General features: G+C 36.5%; 1 protein-coding gene across 2 annotated transcripts in view; it reads right to left on the reverse strand.

Annotated features, from left to right (window-relative positions):
- Nucleotides 1–2,496: 2,496 nt before the first annotated feature.
- NT5DC1 (5'-nucleotidase domain containing 1) overlaps nucleotides 2,497–21,466 on the reverse strand; it is a 151,949-nt gene continuing 132,979 nt past the window's right edge. The window contains exons 9-12 of one of the 2 annotated variants that reach the window (XM_023219034.3): nucleotides 11,020–11,138; nucleotides 9,772–9,933; nucleotides 8,991–9,159; nucleotides 2,497–4,770 (exon numbers count right to left, since the gene is read on the reverse strand). In XM_023219034.3, the coding sequence (XP_023074802.1) occupies nucleotides 4,655–4,770; nucleotides 8,991–9,159; nucleotides 9,772–9,933; nucleotides 11,020–11,138 (566 nt within the window). In that variant the 3' untranslated portion in view covers nucleotides 2,497–4,654. The remainder of the gene's footprint in view (nucleotides 4,771–8,990; nucleotides 9,160–9,771; nucleotides 9,934–11,019; nucleotides 11,139–21,466) is intronic. The other variant, XM_023219033.2, reaches the window with a different exon arrangement.

Here is a 21,466-nt window from a genome sequence, read left to right on the forward strand (position 1 = left end):
TCCTGGTCCTCACACAACATTTCCTTGGGCTTCCATTTCTGGGCATTCAGCACAAGCCAGACACTTATAAAAGGCTTCTCTGACCTTCTTATCAGCCCCTAATCCCCATTACTCCTGGTGCTGCTGCTTTGTCTCCAGCTAACTCAAGCGTCCTTAAAAGTTTTCGTCATTAACAAACAAAAACTAAAACCCTTACCTGTATTTTTAATTTGTGAGTTCCTGTCCTACAGAATCACAATTTAAGACCTGGATATTTGATCTTGTTTCAGTGACATATTCCCTGGATCACAATCTCCTCAAAAGATCTGAGATGTGTCAGGCACTTCGAAGTGCAGTCTCATATTACTCTGATAAACCTTGTAACACAAATTTTATCCTTTCCATTTAAATAGTTGAGAAAACAGAGGTCCGGAAAGTGGAAGTAAACTGCCTAAGATGCAAGTCTCACTGCTGAGTTTTCTGATTTCAAGCTAGCATATCTTCCACACTATCACGGCTATGGTAGTAAATTTGGCATACAAATGTTAAACCCTATTGACACAAGTATTCAGGCCTCAGTTGAAAGTTATGCTTAATCATTCATGAACAGCCTTTGAGAGGAGTACATTTTATCCCTTGATTTAATACAGGATTCCATACAGTTACAGATGAACACATTTGAATTTACGTACGTAATCTTGATGTTTGCTGCACATGCATGAAATTAACAGTTTGTTCCCTTCATCAAAGGCATTGAACATTTAACGTACCAAAAAGACACTAAATGTTATACTCACGGAATTTAGCTGCTAAGTATTGTAAAGAACTGCTGACATTTCCGTTACATTAAGAGAATATTTTTTAATTGATTAAACTTGGTGATTGCTTTTAACACATTTAGATAGTAGTTTATTCCTTTTCTTTATTAAACTTTGTTAAGCTTTATTAAACTTTGATCTTTACCAAGGAAGTAACATGACCAAAGTACCAAAAAAAGTAAAACAAACTTGTTTTTTGAAAAGTCTGTGAACAGGTACGTGGTTCAAGAAACTAATTATCAAGCAGTCTATGTACTTTTCTAGTTGTCATTCTAAGTAATGACCCAACTTCTCTATAGGCCCAGATATCCCATTTCCCACTAAGTTTACTCAAAGATGAGTTTTCATCACTCATTCTCCATTTTGGTTACTTCAGCAACTGAGGGAAATTTACCAAGCAGTCAAGGTGAATATTAACCCAGAATACGAAGAAAGAGTAGGCCTGCTTACTGATGACCTTGGTGTGTGTGGCTTCCAAGAAGAGCAAATTCATTATATGCTTTAAGACTCTTACGATTCTTGGATCTCTATTTTACTCTCCTAGGTAAGTTTTGTATTACAGATATTTAATATATTTGGCTAAATTATGAATTACTTAAGGATAGAGACTGTGTCTTCACTTTTAATCCCTCTCATGTCCTAGAATGGCATTATTGCTAAATTGAAGTGTGGTTTTGGCCTGAGAATTTGCCCCAGTCTAGATTCAATATTGGAAGACATTATGTATCAAGTAATTAAAAGTGTGATTTTGAGGATCAAACCTGGGTTCATGTATTGCTCTCTTAGTAAGAGTGTAACATAGAGCAAGCATTGTATTTAATCTCTCTGAATTTCAGTTTTCCCATCTGTACAATTTAATAATTATATACATCTCATATGGTTGCTGTAGAGAGTAAACAAGACAATGTACATGAAGTAGCCTAGCGAGGAGTCAGCAATCATGACCACTATTTTACTATTATTTCTGAGGATAGTTCTAGAGACCAACAAGAGACACCTTTTTGAATTCATTCTATGTGAACTGGACCATGCCCAGGGATTTTCAAGGATGGCCATAAGACCATACTGGGTGAATTACTTGGTATGCTGTCATGGCTTTAACAAAAGCAGTCAAGTGTATTCCAGTCTTGCACCAATCTGGGAACCAACTGTTAGGATAGTCTTCTTGTGCTCAAGAGCCTGAAAAGATGTAAGGGACTGTTATCCAACACTGAATATTTTAAAAAGCTATCCATGTATTTCTACCATTCAGTCAAGGTTATTACACCTAGAGAGGCAGTTTGACTTTCCACTTTATGCTGATTTGTTATATAAAATAATTATATAAACTTATTTTCATTCAAACCAGTTCACTAAAAGTGTGTGTATGTGTGTGTTTAAAGTTATTTTTGGATATGAACATTGGTGGGGAAATAATACTTGATTTCAGTTCAGAGTTTAACAAACTCAGAAGTTGATTTTAGATTGCAATTCATGGTTCCGTTGAAGTTTTTACTACCTCGGTGTTCCAAATACCAGATTCTGACAAAACATTTGGTCACTGAGCCATTCAGATCTTTCCTCTGCTGATGCGATAAACAGTGGCCAGCAAAGAAAACCTCTGCTCCCTTAAATCTATTTTTAGGTGTCCTTTAGATTATGAATGTTTGCCTGTATGCAAATATTACATGTCTTCTGCCCATTTATACAATTTCTTTGTTTCATATAACTACTTTAATATTTTCTTTTTAATTTTTTTGGTGCCACATTTGGATGATTATTTTTAATCTTCATATCCAATCAGAAACACTGGCACTTTTTAGAAACAATGAAATATAAATTTAAAAAACCAAATTATAGTCTTGCTAATTATAGAAAAAAACATTCATTAGAAGAAATACTGACTGCTAGAAAGGAAGGAAACTTAGAAATAAACTAAGCCTCTCTTTTTATAAGATGGAAAAAACTGAAGCCAAATTTGGTGGTAACTTGTTCAGGGTCTTCAGGTAGAATGCTAAAGGGGCGCCTAGAACTTCTGACAACCGAATTCTGCCTCCTGAACCCCCGCCACTACTCAGTGGCCCAAAAAGTGCAATTATTTCTTATTTTGGAGTTCTCATTTTTCATATTAACAGTAGTTTATAAGTATTTAAAGATGTATTATTTGCCATTTACAGAATAAACATGGATTAGGAAAAACAGCTTTATTTTTAAAAGAAATCAATTTTCTATTTAAAGCATACATGAGATAGCATCTTTCATTTAGTCCTAAGCTTATTTATGCTCATTGTAATATTCCAATGACATTCTGGACATAAACCTCAAGTGTATCACTATATACTTATTGTTAAATATCAAAGAAAGGTACTGACTGTGAGGGAAAAATTTTAGTAATTTTTTTTTTTTTTTTTTTTTTTTACCTATCCTGAGATAACTCATCCCACAGTATATCTGGGATTTAGCTGAACATTTCCAAATTTTAACCAGATTTTTTTCTTTCCAATGCATGCATTGATATGCTCAATTCTCCACTACAATCCAGGTAAAACAATGATAGTGTATGAAAACCAGACAGTGAAAACCAGTATGTTTTCTAATACTGCCCATGATAGACAGAGTGAAATCACAGCATAAAGAGTAGCCAGGAACCTATACTGCAAACATTTGGCTTCAAGTATCTTGTAACAAATAGCTACTAATATGACAATACATAGCACATAGAACACCACAGTCCTGGACTGTAGTATGCCTGTAAAACCTCTTAAAGCATTTTTTCTCAAACTTTTTGTTCATTATTACCCTCCTTCCCAATTACAGAAATTAAATTCAAATTAAATTAAATAGTGCCAACTACAAATTTCTTCCCAACGAGAGAAATTAATACTGAGGAATAAGATTTTGTTGGATAGGATGATTTTGGAAGTCATCCTATCCATATATTTTTTCACCCCATCTAGTATTTTTTTTCACCCCAATAACCAATTTTTCATCCCCTACTGAGAATGTAATGCTTAAAGCTGATTAAATAAATTAAATAGCCTTTAACATTATTAGAAAAAAAAACTAGTGGGTAACAATAGAGGTTGAGATAACTGACTTCTAGACCATCTCTGTTCCATACTTGCTGTATGAACAGAGAAGAAATCATGTCTTTTTATTTTCTTGTTTTAGAGAACACAGGAATAGCATAAAACCTCATAGCCTGGAAAAATCACTTAATCTCACTGGACTCAGTGTTCTTGACTATTAATTGAAAGAACTGGTATAGATCAGTTGGTTTTCAATTCTGGCTGCACTTTCCTAGGGCATATAAAAGGTAACAGTGCTCAGCTATATTTAGCCAGACCAATTAAGCCAAGTCTCTGGAGGATATGTTCCAGGTCGGTGGGTCTCAAACTGTAGTGTAAATTAGAATCACCTGATGGGCTTGTTAAACCACAGATTGGTAGGCCCCACTCTCAGAGCTTCTGATTCAACAGGTTTTGGGTGGGGCCTGCAATGTGCCTTATCAAGTTCTCAGGTAATGCTCTGCTATTAGTCTATGGATCACTTTGAGAACCACTGAACTAGGCATATGTGTAAGAGTGACTGTGTGTGGGAGTGAGTGTCCCCAGGTGAATGCTAATCACAAAACTATTGTATAGAAAATATCAATAAGGTTCTAAGTTTTAGGATACTGAAATTTTAATATAATAAGAGTTGTTAAACATCAAGATGATTTATAGAAAGGAGACCTACGGGCAAATATCAACTTCTTGGTCAATAAAACTCGTTCCTTAAAGTCTTTTACAGTATTTTTTGAAAAAAAATTTTTTTTTTTTTTTTTTTTTTTTTTACTGCATATATGGGTCTTCACTTCATTTTCCAATAAAGACAACTTATTTGGGTATCAGTGTCTCATCGCTTGTTAAGACCAGTGGAGGATTTGGATAGTAGCCAGCTGTTTTTGAATTGCTTGAAGAGAATCTTGTAAATTTGTAGTCCAGAGGTAATTCTGGGGAGGAAAAAAAAATTTAATTATTGCACAGGCCTCTGAATGCCTTTCATAAACAAATCAAAACTTGATATTCACTGATAGTAAAACTTATTTTTGAAACCTGTAAAATTTTAACATTTCTTTTGCTCCTTCAGTAGGTCTCTGTGTAGCTATTATTATAAGGTTAAAAATGTGTATAAACCAATCACCATTGTAACATATATATATATGGCTAATAAATACAAACTTTTACAACAGCTATAAAAAAGGCTTCTAGGCATTTAAATGTGAACGAGATAACCATGTCTAACAGAATATCCACAAATACAGAAACATTACTTGAATATAAGGTTTTAAGAGGCAAAAGGGATGTACTAGGTTATTTTTCACTTCCTATCTCATTTAAAACAATTTAATTTTATTCTTTCTCCCATATTACAGAAAAGGTCTATCAAAGGTCACTTAGGATGAAGAGTTAGATATCTTTCCCTATACAATTCATAATAATGTTTAAGTCAAATCACATTTAGAGATATCTCAAATCATCCCCAGAGCTCTAACTAGTGAGTTTAATTTTAATACTCTGCACAGAAGTTAATACAAAAATATGAAGGCTTATCTGAATAAAAATTAAAAAAAAAATCTCCCAGGCCCTCCTCAGAGGATCATGTAACTGGTGAATGAAACCTAATAATCTTCTTCATAGTCCCAGGAAGAGGGTTACTAAGAATAATCTTCAAATGCTTAGCTAAATAAGAATTTTAATACACATAACATGGCAACTTTCTTCAGTTGAAGGAAGAAGAATCTGAAGTTCAAAAAAATTAACTAGACTTCTAACTTCAACTAGAAAATCTGGATAAAATATAAACATAAGACTGAAGTCACCAGAGAGCTAAAGAGGCAACCAAGACTTAAGACACAATTCCTGGGAAGGAGGAACCAGCGGAGAGAGGAGCTAGCACTAAGCTTCAGCTTTTCTCCTCTGGTGCTGGGATTCTGGCTGGTGGTAGGGGTTACTATAAGCAGCAGAAAAACCAGTAGAGATTTTGGCAGTCTTGCAGGGCTGCAGAGACAAAAATTGAGGGGCTAGGACCACTGCAAAGGAAGGGTTAGAGGACTGGACTCTGCCGGTTTTCTCCTCAAACCCTTTGTCAAATGCTGAAGGAAACTTGGAAACTAAGAATCCAAGCGGAAAGCATATGCCTGTATAAAGGAGAGTGGATGTTTTCCTTTTTAGGCATTTTCTTGGTATTGTAAAAATGGAGAGATTAAGTTCTGACCTGAGAGAGAACAGGGGACTTTGTGAGTATCTTAGACTGGCAGTTATATATTTCTGAGAACTAAGGGTTTGTATTTATGAAGTGATCTCTCTCATGCTAATCATTTTTCCCCTTAATATCTACTGTGTTTCATATTAATGCAGTTACTCTCTCTTTTGGTTACTGTTAGCATGGTATTATTTCATCCATCTTTGGATATTTAAACTTTCTGAATCCTTATGTCTTAGATATATCTCCTATAAACAACCTTGCACTTTGGGAGGCCGAGGCGGGCAGATCACGAGGTCAGGAGATGGAGACCATCCTGGCTAACACGGTAAAACCCCATCTCTACTAAGTGCAAGGATTACAGGTGTGAGCCACAGTGCCCAGCTGGGTATTGTTATTTTTTAAAAATCAGCTATTAATTGGAGTATTTGGTCACATATATTTAATGTAATTACTTCAGGTTTAAATTAAACATTTTACTAAATGCTTTCCATTTGTCTTGCTGATTCTTAATATTCTCTCGTCCCCTTTGTTTTCTTTTAGATTCCTAAATTATTTTACATATTAGCTTGGTATATGTATATCATCACAATTCTTTTGACAGTTATTTTAGAGATTACAACATGCATTTCCGACATCAATATTGAACATAGTCTTATCCTTAATTGTTTAATTCTAGCATGTTAGAACATGTTAATTTTTGCTGCCCCACTCTGGCATATATATGCCATTGTTGTCAGGCATTTTAATTCTCTATTTGTGTAAATCCCATGGGACTTTAATTTTTATTGTTTCAAACACTAAGCATTCATTTTTAATTCATACACTTATACCATATACTTATATCACACACATTCTTCTTGCATTTCCAGTCTTCCAACATGAATTATTTTTAATTGTACCTGGAGAACAATAATCTTTATTTCCTCTAGTGCAGGTTTCTGGATATACATTTTCTTTATTATTCTGTCTAAAAATATTTTACTTTTTTTTGTTTTTTTTTTGAGACAGAGTCTTGCTCTGTTACCTAGGCTGGAGTGTAGTGGTGTGATCTCAGCTCATTGCAACTTCTGCCTCCCAGGTTCAAGCAATTCTCCTGCCTCAACCTCCCAAGTAGCTGGGATTACAGGCACCCACCACCACACCTGGCTAATTTCTGTATTTTTAGTAGAGACGGGGTTTCACCATGTTGGCCAGGCTGGTCTCAAACTCCTGACCTCAGATGTATCGATCCACCCGCCTGCCTCGGCCTCCCAAAGTGCTGGGATTACAGGCATAAACCACCAAGCCCAGCCAATATTTTACTTTTATTCTTTAAAAAGTTTACTGGGTATAGAATTCCATCAAGATTCACATGATTTTCTTTCAGCAATTTAAAGCCATCATTCTACTGTCTTTGACTCTTCTCTGTTTCTGATAAGTCAGATGTCAATCTGTTAATCAATCTATATTTATGCTCTTGATTGCTTTTAATATTTAATTATCTTTGGCATTTAGCAGTTAACTCTGAATTTCTTTTTATTCATTTTGTTTCATTTCTTTGGGCTTCTTAAACCTTTGGCTTATTTTTTTCCCACCACTTTTCTCTCATCTCCCTTATTCTCTCATCTCCTGGGACTCCAATCACAGATGCCCCTCAGTACCTGCAGGGCACCCCTGTGATACCAAAACCTGCACATGCTCAAGTCAAAAAATGGCATAATATTTGCATTAAACCTACATACATCTTCCTGTATACTTTAATTCATCACTAGATTACTTATAATATCGAATACAATGTAAATGCTATGTAAATAGTTATACTGTATTTTTAAACATTTGTAACATTTTAAATTGTTGTATTATGTTTTATTGTTTTTTTCCTCTGAATAATTTTTATCCACAGCTGGTTGAATCTGAAAATGTGAAACCCGAGAATACAGAGGGCTGGCCGTATAGAAACCTTACTCCTTCTCACTCTATATCTTTTATGTCTCAGTCTCTCTTCTGTACCTTTTATGATTTTTCTCTTACTGTTTCATTCCAAATATGTTCTTTTGACCTAATTTCCAGTGCACTAAGTGACTTTTCATCGCTGGCTAATTTGCTATTAAATCCACCTGTTCTTAATTTCATTTTTTAAATATTTAAATTCTACAATCTCCATTCTTTTTATATCACAGTTTATACCATAGTTTTTGTCTCTACCAAATTTCTCATTCCTTCCATTTCTGTATTTGACTATAATAAGCATGGTTATTTCTGTTAGTGTGGTCTCATATCTTTATGTGCCTGGCTATTTTTCATTATGTGCTGAATTTTATATGAATTGTTTTTAGAAATAATTTGAGTCCTAGAATGATGTTATCCTCCTCAAAAGAGAATCTATATTTGTTTCTACTAATATATTGGGGCACTACTAATTTGGAATCTCCTCAATCCAATTTTAGGTATTCAGCTGATTTCGAGCTGAGTTTTAGTTCCTGTGAAAATGGAGATTTCTTCTCAATTCATCCTTATTCTAAAGTAAAGCACTTCAGGGCCTCAACACAGATTGAGGGAGTTCACCAGACCCACCCCTCCTCAGGCAGGCCCTCTCCTCCAGTTCCTATTCCTGTAGATTCATGAAGTTACTGAAAGGCCCCCTCACCCTCTGTGGTGCCCTCTCCAGAATCAGCAAATACCCAGGGGGAAGAGTAGCCTCAAATGTCAGGTTCACCTTACTGGGCCTCCTCAGCAGTTTGTCCTGGTAACTCTTCCCTAAATTTATAATATGCCTCCAAGTTGAATTAAAAACAAAATAAATTGTCGAGCTTTTGTAGTTGCCTCCCACAGAAGTGCTGGTCCTAATTACCTAGGTTCCATATCTAGAAGATGTTTTCCCCAAAGATACATCAATGTTGTGGGAAGATTTCTTTTTCTTAAAGACAAGAATTCTAGTACTGGTCATTACTGTCTAGTAACAGGTGAAGGTATGTTCCCTCTTACCTGCAATTGCTTCAATACTTGGAATTGCAATAGTGCTGTAAGTACTGATTCTCTTACAAGACCATGTATAAACCAAGGAGTCTTCTGTATTTTCCAGTCCCCAAACTGAATCAATAAAAAAAGAACCCCATTTTTTAGATGAAGTATTTAAAGGCTTTGCTTTTGGTCCCTGAAACAAAAGAACAGAATAATTAAAATGGTGATTAACTAATGTTCAATCTCATAACTTTTTTGTCTATGAAGTAAATAAAAACTTTGAAACCCTGTAGGAATCTACAAATAGGCTTTGGGCACGCATTAAGTTTTTGGAATAGGAATAATATTTCCTCCTTATTAGGAACTATCCTTTATTTTAAACAGAAACTAGCTTTTTATATGGTCAATTAGTTATTATCTGAAAACTAGCCCAAACAGAGCAACCTAGAAAGAGAATTTTTTTCCATACAATGAAAATAACTCTGTAATTCTGTTATGATGATGATGATGATGTCTAAAGGGTAGTTAAAAAACAACTTGGTCTAATTTTCTTATTTAGTATTTATTTTTTTAGAAAGGAATGAGGACGGCATTATTATTTATTGCTTTCAGTATAAATAGAACATGAAGTCAGTAAAATTAGTACAAAGTTTCAAATTATTAGTCTTTTTTTTTTTTTTTTTTTTTTTAACATGATGGCATTCAGCCTGACCAGGACAATTTTGGAGTCAAGTAGTATACAGATACTTTAGCTTTCAAACATACATATTTTTCTTTCGAGGAAAGAGATGCAGGGAACGCTAACCTCATACTTTCCTTTCTTCTCTAGAGGCTCTGACTCCTCAGGCCTCTGACTCCTCGCACCTTCATCCCCTCTGAGTTCTTCCAGGATGAGGACTGTCTCCCAATTACTATAGTGACAAGCTGGGAAAATGTCTGAATGCATGCTGTCACCAAAATAAACAACCTGCAAGACAGACAGCAGATGCCGTTTGAGGCACAGAATTGTGAAAGAGAGTGGCATTAATTTCATCTAAAGAAGAAGAAAATTTCTCAACAGGCATCAGAGTATGACAATCAAAAACTGCATAAACAGCTTAAACGTCTTTGAATAACCTCACAGGTGACCATGAACTTGTCTCATTTGATTCACAGGGTGCCAGATTTGTCTTAAGAAGTTATACAGCACATTCACAGGTGGAAGAGAGCATAAGGTGAAATAAGTGGTTTTATTCAATTTTCCTAAAGAAGTGAACCTATATGTTTATATAGATGTTTACAATTATTAATAAAATGGCCCCTGCAGTTGAAGAGCTGGTGAGGTATTACAGACAACTTGTGGATTCGAGATTATTAAAAGTGCAAATCACAACCACTTTTCAAGAGAGTTTCTGGGCCCAACCTCAGATCGGTTGAAACAGAATCTGTGAGAGTGGGGCTAGGCATGTTGAAGCTGGAAAGTTCCCTAGGTAGTCTGAGGCAAACTCCATTGATTGAGTCCATACCTCTCCGTTTTCAGATGTGAAAACAGAGTTAAGGGATATGAGAATCAGCATCTGCAAGTCAGACTGCTCCATCCATTAACCCTCAGGAGTCCCCAGGGGACTGTGGCATGGTGACAGCCAGTGGAGCAGGGCTCTGTTACCCCATGATCTCACAGCTCACAGAAATTCTGGTAAAGATTTTCTCAGAAGAAAGGATTCTGCTGTTAGAAATGCACCAGTGTCCAACATCGACGACGTGATCATGCTGTCAAAAACAAGTGTATCTTTAAGCTAGTCTGTAGCATAATTTCAGTTGTTTGTTTTATATATGAAAACTTTTTGGATGGATATTATCAGGATTAACATTCCACAGGCATCCTACACACACACCCCCTAAATTTGTGGTGCCCTGTCTGGAATCCTTGCTCTTCTCTATCACAGATAGACAGCCTGTCTACACTGACAAAGGAAAGGCTTATTTAAGTAGAAGAATTAGGAGAGATTTGGCAGTTCACAACTGCTTATGTCTACATGCGGGCACTGAGGGCTTCTCCTCAACTGGAAAATACCTTGGGTTCAGGTTTGCCAGTCATTTTCTTCAGAAGTTCATAGAGGTGGACAGCATTCCCTTGGGAGTACCAGCCAGGTTTATCCAGAGATGGCAGTGCCTCCTGCTCCTCATCATTCTCTGAAAATACAGTTTGACAATCATATACTTTTTAATCAAGTGAGAGTAGCCAGTTGGGCAGACCACACTTAGGGCATGGCTGCAGGACATGTACAAACAAGAACCTTGTGGGGAAAGGAGCTGACATTCAGTGGTACCTACATATTATAAGGCCTTAAAGGTATATACTTTTTAATCCTATGGCCTTCTTAATTGGGGAAAATAAGGTTCCGGGAAGTTATTTTGCCCAGGATCTCAATGCTGGTAAGTGATTTATTCGGTGATTAGATAGACATTTGCTTGACATCAGGCCCCTACTACTACAAAATGGTTTACCAAAGAAACAACACAGTGAAAGTCATTAGGTGTTAATTTTTTAGAATTGAGGGTGAAGGAGATAAGTTTTTAATTAGCAGTCTATCATATTCAGATGTAAATTTTTGCACCCTTGATGCCTCAAATGCTTTACCCTAGTACCAGCTTGGGGTGGATGGAGAATGAAAGGGCTATCTGATGCCAAAGCACAAGTTTGTGGACCATTCTGAGCTGTCCTCTCCCAGCACATTACCTTCCCACTCCTGTTAAAGCAGGGCTGGTGACAGAGTCTTTGCCTCTCTGAATTTTGCCCACTATTCTATTACTTATACACGAGCTGAAAAGCTGAAGAGAATCCGCCTACCAGCACGATGATAAAGGAAGACTGAGTAAGGTTTTATGAAATACATGATATATCAGCAGAGACTTTGGTAGCTGTTGATACAGCTTTGCAAACTGTATGGAAAAAAATAACCTCCTTTTTCTCACATCAATTGTAAGATTTCTGATTTTAAACAGGTTTATTCCCCCCACTTTTTTGGTCCTCTCTGCTGTGCCACTAAGAAGAATCTTATAAGATACAATCCTATGTTGGATACAGAGGTTGTGTATACAGAAGCTTACATAATTAGAAGGGTCCTCTTTAAGAGAATAAATACAGAATTCATACAAAATTACCATGGTCCCTGATAGGATTTGGAAGAGATACATGAGGGGGTCTTAAAGCTTAAGCTTCATTGGCTTTGTTGTAAATCAGCCCCGGAGTAGGACAGGGAGAAAACAAAGGGTTTAGAAAGGAGGCAAAGATGGGTAAGTTAGTCATTAAAAATACATCTCTGGCAATATTAGTACCTTTAACTAAAATCGAATTTTCCCTAAAGAAACTATATGTAAAAGTCACAGACAACAACATTAAATCTCTGCTTAGTTTATAACATAAAACATCTTGAATCTGGTACTAGAGAATTTAAGATTTACAAATTAAAGATTGGTGATTATAACAAATGAAATATAATTTATTAGTTCTACTACAAAATGAGTCAAATATATCACAATATTAAGGTGCATTTCTGCATAACCTCAGATATTTTAAACACAATTCTAAAACTACATTTATAGATAATTAAAGCCAAATCATAGCAACTAGCAGCTTATGTTCAATAAATATTTATGCCTATCTTGCTGCCATTTCAGCAGCCATTTTAAAAATTCTTCTGCAAAATTAAATGAAAATCTCACTATTCTTTAAAGAAAGAATAGATAAGAAGCCAAAATCATGTACTAGCCTAACAATAAAAGGGTCTAAGAAGATTCAGCATATTCCTGGAGAAACATAGTAAAAAGTGATCACTTCTGATGTCTGTTTATTTACTGAAATGTCTTACTATGCAAGTAATGTGGATTTGATGGCAATTGGAAAATGAATAAGTTACAGCAATATTTCTGAAAAGACTCACAGTTGATACGTAGATGCCTACTTTGCAAGGATAATGGCAAGAGAATCTTTCTACTACTTATGAAAAAAATTTAAAAAATCCATAGTATCATAATTTCTTAAATGTTGAGACTCAGTAATCTAATAGGAAGCAAAAAACCCCAAATCAAGTCAAAACAAAAAATTCACTTTATACAAACATTACCTCCCCTCCCTGTTTCCAGCCCCTATACTGGATGGAGGCTGCCTTAACGAATAATTAATCTACAGGGGCAGCTGAGGCTGAGGGTTTTGGCAGAGCCTTCAGAGCTAGGAAGCTGCAAGACTCAGAGAAGTATTAATTCCTGCAATGGAGAGAGCCTGTTCGGACTGTGAAAGCCACATAACTGAGGTGGAAGCTGTACAGTGCAGATGAACAAGCTCAGGGAAGTTTCAAGCACAGTGTTTATAAACCCAAATAAACATTTTTTACATTATTTAGATAGGGCACTGTACTTCTTTATAAGGTCAATTGAAAATAGTTACATAAATCTCTACTTTTACATAATATTTTAAAATGTACGCTGGGCATGGTGGCTCACACCTGTAATCCCAACACTTTGGGAGTCTGAGGCAGGCAGACTGCTTGAGTCCAGGAGTTCAAGACCAACCTGGTCAGCATGGTGAAACCACAGTCTCTTCAAAAAATACACAAATTCACTGGGTAAGGGGTTGCACACCTGTAGTCCCAGCTACTTGGGAGGTTGAGGTGGGAGGATAGCTTGAGCCCGGAGAAAGAGGTTTCAGTGAGCTGAGATCACGTCACCACACTCCCCGCTGCATGACAGAGGTAGACCCTGTCTAAAAACAACCCCACCCCAACCCAAAAAACAGTGTCCTGCAAAGAGTACAATGAGGATACTGATTTTAAAAAGTTTAATCAAAAATATGTTAGAAGGGCTAGGCACGGTGGCTCATGCCTGTAATCCCAGCACTTTGGGAGGCTGAGGCAGGTGGATCATGAGGTCAAGAGTTCAAGACCAGCCAGGCCAGAATGGTGAAACCCTGTCCCTACTAAAAATACAAAAAATTAGCCGGGCATAGTGGCACGTGCCTGTAGTCCCAGCTACTCGGGAGGCTGAAGCAGGAGAATTGCTTGAACCCAGAAGGCGGAGATTGCAGTGAGCCGAGATAGCGCCACTGGACTTCAGCCTGGGTGACAGAACGAGATTCTGTCTCAAAAAAAAAAAAAAAAAAGTTAGAAGATATAGAAAGATAATGTTAGAAGATATAGAAAATATAAAGAAGACAAAGGGGATAGATGGTGGTGATAATTTGCTTCCATAGTTTTAAAATGGGGCTAAAAACAATGCTTATCTCACAGAGTGGTTGTATAAATAAATTAATGCAGATAAAAATAGAGCACATGGAAAAGTGTCTGCCACAAAGTAAGTGTTTAAGAAGTCTTAGCTATAATCCCTTCAATTTACAGGTGAATAAATTGATATCTGAAAAAGTTGAGGAATCTGCCCAAAGTCACTGAAATGTTATAATAAGAGCCAGGACAAGAATGCACTTTGCCTCCTTATTCCAAAGGATTTCAAATTAGGGCTAGAAGACAAAGTAAGATGATACTCCCAGAGAGCATTTCCGAATTTCAATTCCTGGACCTGAATGTGTCCCATGGTATTGCCACAAACAGGAAACAACTATAGCACAGAATAAACCTTTATCTGCTATCCCTGAGGACACCCGCAAACTAACAATTCTCACTTAGGATGGAGCCTCAGCCAACTCCCTATGACATCTTTATATAAGGCCCAAATTTAGTGCTGTTACAATCTTCCATTTATATTGAAAACAGTTGAGCAATGAATGAAGAAAAGAAGGAGGGCTTTAGAATGCCCTTTGAACTGAATTTTATAGTTTATTATTTTCACAATGTCTCTCCCAAATTCACTGATAAAAAGCTTTATCTCGTAAAAAAGCAAACCTGTATTATTTTCCTAGAATTCCACTGTCCCAGCTTTAATTTAAAGCAGTCTTAACAGTTAGGTAAAATGTATTAATTGAAAACATTTTTCTATAAAAATATATTATTAGGACAATTTTCTATACCAAAGCTCTACAAGATATACAAATTATTCCTCAAATCCTTTAACTTAATCACTAATGGATGTTTGGGTTATAAAATAACTATAAAGGAGAAAACTCATAGGAGAACAAAGCTCAAACCCTTTCTTTTAGCCTACAAACTACCAAAAAACTGACCTAATGAAGTTAAGAAACAAATGAAGTTGGATAAAGAGATGGAGGAGCAATCAATTTAGGCAAATAAATAAAACTAAAGCTGTCTTGGAAACTGTAATTTATTCCTAAATATAGCTATGTTTTATTACAATGAAGTAAATCTTTTTATTTTCTTATTGTAAGAACATAGGGACAAGATGAGTTTAAAAACCAGTAAAGTTTTTGACAGTATAACAGTTACAAAGTAGCTATGGGACAATGATACAGTCAAGGCCAGACTGAGTCTTGAATAAAGCTGAGCGAAACTTACCACAGAGAGCAGAACCTGTGATAAGTTTTGTAGGCCAGAATGTCTAACCTCAACTCACAGTGACTGCTGCCTCTCCTAAACTCCCAAAGCGCTTGGTGTCATTACTTTATTAATGTTTAAAAATGTGTATTTATGAGATTTTTTCTGAATCAGTAATATATTTACATACTTTTAAAAAGTCTTATTTTTGAACTCTATCTGGTATGCACTCACCTTTTCTGCAAAAGGCAATCACTCTTTTATGCACATAAAAGCAAATACGAATATGAGCATATTCCTTTCCTCCATGTTTTTACACATTTGTTGAGACATAATCAACATACAATAAATTGAATATATATAAATTGAATATAAAAGAATTTGATGAGTTTCAGTATATATATATACACCTGCTAAGGCCTGAATTATGTTCCTCCCCAAATCATAAGTTAAAATAATAACCCCTAGTACATCAGAATGTGACTATTTAGAGATGGAGCCTTTAAAGGCTGGATTAAATTAAAATGAGACTCTCAGGGTGGACCTAATCCAATACGGTCTCCTTATAAGAAGATGAGATTAGGACACAGATAGACACAGAAGGAAGACTATGTGAAGACACAGGCAGAAAACAACCATCTACAAACCAAGAAGAGAGAGGCCTTAGAAGAAACCAATCCTGCTACAACCTGGCTTCAGACTTCACAGCCTGCAGAACTGCAAAGAAATAAAATACATTGTTCAAGCTATCTAGTTTGTGGTATTTTGTTATGGTAGCTCTAGCAAACTAATATAATACTAATAATTTTAAAATGCTTTTAAATGCTAATATTAGAATAATCTGCATGAGGCTCTGCAACTTGCTATTTTTAAACTATTTTATAGCTAGCACAGTGTAATCTACCTCCTTTTAAAATATGTGCATTTCATTCTATTTTATACATGTTCTATTATTTATCTATTAATAATAGTCCTCTATAGACAGACATGTGAGTTGTTGCCACTGTTTTTCTGTTACAAGTAAAAAGTTACAAACATGAGTGGATCTGCACAGCCTGGTGGAGTCAAACAGAATCTGAGCTAGAAATATAATTCATTTTCTTTCTCGTCTCATTCTTTATTTTTACTATATTTCACAGACTGTTTTAGTCAGTCGGGGTATAGCAGTGAATGAGATGGCCCAAGTCTCTGCCCTAAGCATACTTAGGGTCTCTTCTCTAAGGGTACTTATATTCTGGTGGCAATCTCTGACTTGTTAGAGGTTACTAAATAATGAATTATGATTAAAATATATTTACAGTTTTTATTTCTAGGATTCCTTTCTGTATATATGTAAAGTTGACTGAACAGTTCATTTTCACTTTTATAAATCCCTTCCTCAATTCTGGGCTAGACTTTTTTCTCCAGTTGTACATTTTCATACATACATTCTCTTTCTTAGCATGGACAGGTAAGACATTTTTCAAGTAAAAGGTCTAGTAAAATGCCTGTGTTGGGGGCTATAACAGGAAAATTATACTATTCAAGAAAAAGTGTGATTCTTACCCTTATCTACTTTGGTGTGTGTGGGGGGGTGTTTACCATTCATTCATAGTTCTTGTCTTTTTCCTTTGAGATGGAGCTTCGCTCTTATTGCCCAGGCTGGAGTGCAATGGCGCCATCTCAGCTCACTGCAATCTCTGCCTCCTGGGTTTGAGCGATTTTCCTGCCTCAGCCTCCCGAGCAGCTGGAATTACAGGCACCTGCCACCATGCCCAGCTAAGTTTTTGTATTCTTAGTAGAGATGGAGTTGACTAGTTCGCTGATGGATTCAGCCTCTTTCATTCTGGGAGCTTTTAATGTTGCTGGAATTGTGCTAAAGACAGACAGATTCCTGCACACAGCTGCACCCCTCAGCACTAATATCCAGTGACAAAGTTCATCAGACAATTTCCCAACTGTAACCAAGTGAAAACACTAAACAATACAGAGAAAGAAACAGCTCTGGCTGGAGCTGCAGAAGGAAGGTATTGCAAAGAAAATGTGATTTGTATGTTTGACCTTAAATAAGAGGTAGGAAGTCACCAGAGAGGAAAGGGAGAAGGCATTCTACACATATCTATGCCACTCAAAGTGTGGTCTTCCAACCAGTAGCGTCTGCTTCACCAGACAAGTTATTCAGAAATGCAGAATGTAAGGTTTCACCAGGGCCTCTGAATCAGAATCTCCATTTTAACAAGATCTCTAGGTGATTCATGTGTACATTAAAGTCTGAGAAACACTGATGTTGACAGAATAGCGAGAACAAAAATTTGATATAAGAATAAAAGGCAATCATTTCAGTAGCAGTAAAGAATACTTTTATGGAGATAAGTTAAGGAGGATGGAAAGGTAATTTAGGAACCATATTGTACAATTAGCCTTAGGATGCTACATGGAATGGAAGCCAATGAGATACTGTGTGCATGTGATTAAATATATTTGTGCCTAAGTAATTAATAAAAAAGATGTGGGAAATTTTAAAGAACTCAAAAATAGAAGTCTGTGCTAATGAAAAGTGTCTGAAGAGAGCTTAGGGAGGGGTTAGATAGCCTAGCGGAAAGGGAAAGGAGGACGGAGATGAGAGATTTCCCAGGCATATTAAGCAGGATTTAATGCACAGCATACTGGAGGTAAAAGGGTAAAGACAACGGAGGTTATCAGCTGGAGAATTTTAATAGATGGTTAGGTAAGGAAGCCACACAAGGTGACCAGCATATTTGGTTGGTTGTGGTTTCTAGGCGGAAGGAGAATCTCAAGCTTGATTTCAGAACACTGAGTGGAGCTGCCTAGTGTGGACGAGGAACTGCGTAGGAGACTCAGGAAAACAGGTCTCAGGGAAAGAATTGGGAGTCAGAGTCAGTGTACTGGTGACAGCTAAGGCCGAGAGAGAGAGAGAGAGAGAGAGAGAAGAGAAAAGAGAGGGAAGAGAGAGAGTTGGATCATGATTCTCCCAATGGTGGGCAGGGGCAGGAACTGAGCTAAGCAGCACTGGCGACACTGCAGTGAACAAGGCAGACACGTTCCCTCTCCAATAATAATTTAATCTTGCAAGACAGAGATTCCCCGTATCCCCGCTCTCAGCACTGGCGAGGATCTGGTGACTCAGTGCACGTGATAGAGAAAAGAGAGGAAGAAGATTTTGCTTGGAAGCCGCTTCTCCCCTCCATACATCCTTAAGCACCGGCAGGAATCAGACTGGCGGGAGGAGCTCGGTCCTGACTGACCCTGGTATCAGCATCTTCGCCTCTGTTACCATGACAACCGCTGATGTCAAACCTGTGCCACTCGATAAGGCCATGCTGTGTTTTGTGATTGGCTCGCTGTGCCTTCCATCCCAGCAAGCTCAGTTGTATTAACTCTACTTTGACCATTTGGAGCAATGACTTAAAATATTGTGCCATTTCACACAAGGGATGATAGGGGCAGTGGTGGGAATGTAGTGAGGACAAACCTGAGCAAACGGAAGGACAACTTAAAAGGGAGGGAAGAAATGAGGATGACTGATTTTTTTTACGTTAGTGCAAAAGTAATTGTGGTTTTTGCTTACTAGCTTGGTTAAGGTCTGTGCTTGGAAAAGTAGCTAAAATGTAATTATGGAATATGGGAAGAGGGGCATGCTAAAATGGGATGGGGATTTAATGAGCTGTTGCAAGCATATCAAGTTTCCTGCGACTCTGGGGCTGTGGGATGTGAAGATTTTAGAAGACAGATAGAAATAGGCTTCTGAAGGTCAGAGAAATGTGAAGCCCAGAGATAAGGAAATGTGAACTACCAGTATATAGATGATAGTTAAAACCTTCCCAGTGGTAGAGAGCTGAAGGACAACAGAAGAAAGGAGAGCCAAATATAGAATGTTAGGGAATATCAACATTAAAAGGGAAAGGTAGTAGAAACGGAGGTAAAGCAGTTAGAGGTACCTGAAGAATCAGAATCAGCAGCAGAATAAACACATAGAATGTAATGAAGTAGGGATTTTAAAATATGTGCAGTACAATCTTGTAATTAGTAATAGTTCTGGCAATCTTTTTTGCATTCTAAATACAATAAAGTATTTTGGTTTAATTCTAAAAAATATTCTTCCACTGAAATATTTTAAATCAGAGGCCCAGAAAACAAAGGCTGGAAAGAACCTTAGATATCTAGCCCTCCTGGATGTGATAAAAATGAGGTAAACTTTTCTTTTTCTTTTTTTTTTTTTTGAGTCGGAGTTTCGCTCTTGTTGCCCAGGCTGGAGTGCAATGGCGTGATCTTGGCTCACCGCAATCTCCGCCTCCCAGGTTCAAGCGATTCTCCTGCCTCAGCCTCCCTAGTAGCTGGGATTACAGGCATGTGCCACCATGCGTGGCTAATTTTGTACTTTTAGTAGAGATGGGGGTTTCTCCATGTTGGTCAGGCTGGTCTCGAACTCCCGACCTCGTCTCGAATCCATCCGCCTTGACCTTCCAAAGTGCTGAGATTACAGGCATGAGCCACCGCGCCCGGCCAAAATGAGGTAAACTTTTCTAAATATCTGTACAAAAAGCATGAAATCCTATATATGCTGAGATTGCTAGGCACTTCACAGTCTTCATTATAGAGACTGGTAGGACTTTGGGTCCTGCTTCATCAATCCAGATTTTTCATCTCTAAAACCACAGAGGAGAATGAAACACAGTAGACTGCTAGTTAAAATGAAATTTTTATAAGACTTTGTGGCTATATCCCCAAATGCACAGACAACAAAAGCAAAAATAGACAAATGAGATCACATAATACTAAAAAGCTATGCAACTGCAAAGAAAACACTCAACAAAGTGAAAGCAATCTGTAGAATGGTAGAAAATATTTGCAAAGCATACTTCTGATAAGGGGTTAATATCCAAAACATAAAAAGAACTCAACTCAACAGTAAGGAAACAAATAATCCAATTTAAAAAATGAGCAAAGGACCTGAATAGACATTTCTCAAAAAGCTATACAAGTATCTAGCAGCAATATGAAAAAGTGCTCAATGTCACTAATCATCGGGGAAATACAAATTAAAACCACACTGAGCTACCACCTCATACTTATTAGAATGGCTATTATCAAAAAGACAAAAGGTAAGTGTTAAAGAGCATGTGGAGAAAAGGGAATCCTTGTACATTCTTGGTGGGACTGTAAATTAGTTTAGCCATTATGGAAAAAAGTGTGGCAGTTCCTCAAAATAATTAAAAATATAACTACCATATGATCCAGCAACCCCAGTACTGAGTATATATGCAAAATATATGAAATTGGTATGTTGAGCTATCTGCACTTCCATGTTCATCACAGCATTATTCACAATAGTCAAGATATGAAATCAACCTAAATGTCCATTAGCAGATTAAAGGATAAAGAAAATACCATATATATACATAATGGAATACTATTTGACTTAAAAAGAAAGAAATCCTGTCATTTGTGACATGGATGAACCTGGAGGACACAATGTTAAGCAAAATAAGCCAGGTACAGAAAGACAAATACCGTATGATCTCACTTACGTTTGGAATGTAAAAAAGTCAAACTCACGGAATCAGAAAGTAAAATGGTGGCTATCTGAGGCTAGGGGTAGGGGTTTTGGGAGATGCTGGTCAAAGGACACAAAATTTCAGTTCGGAGGAATAAATCCATAAATCCAAGAAATACATTGTATATAACATAGAGTTAAAAATAATACATTGTATATTTAAAATTTACTAAGAGAATAGATTTTAAGTGTTCTTACCACACACACAAAAAATGATAATGTGAGGTAATACTTATTTAAATAGTATCATTTAGCCATTCTACAATGTATATACATATCAAAATACCATGTTGTACAACATAAGTATATAATTTTTACTTGTCAATTAAAAAATAAATGAAATACAAATTAGAGAAAGTAGAAATTAAAAAACTAAGTTTTTATATAACCCAAAATTTAAAACAATTTTTTAAAATGGTATATTTATTATCAGGATGTGCTTATTTTTAAAGTTTAGATTCCTAATATTTCCATACCATAAATTCAGTCAAAAAGACTTTCAAGTCTTTTGATGAGTATAATATTTA

Source organism: Piliocolobus tephrosceles, chromosome 5 (genome assembly GCF_002776525.5).
Source record: "Piliocolobus tephrosceles isolate RC106 chromosome 5, ASM277652v3, whole genome shotgun sequence".
In the NCBI taxonomy this organism is placed as follows: Eukaryota; Metazoa; Chordata; class Mammalia; order Primates; family Cercopithecidae; genus Piliocolobus; species Piliocolobus tephrosceles.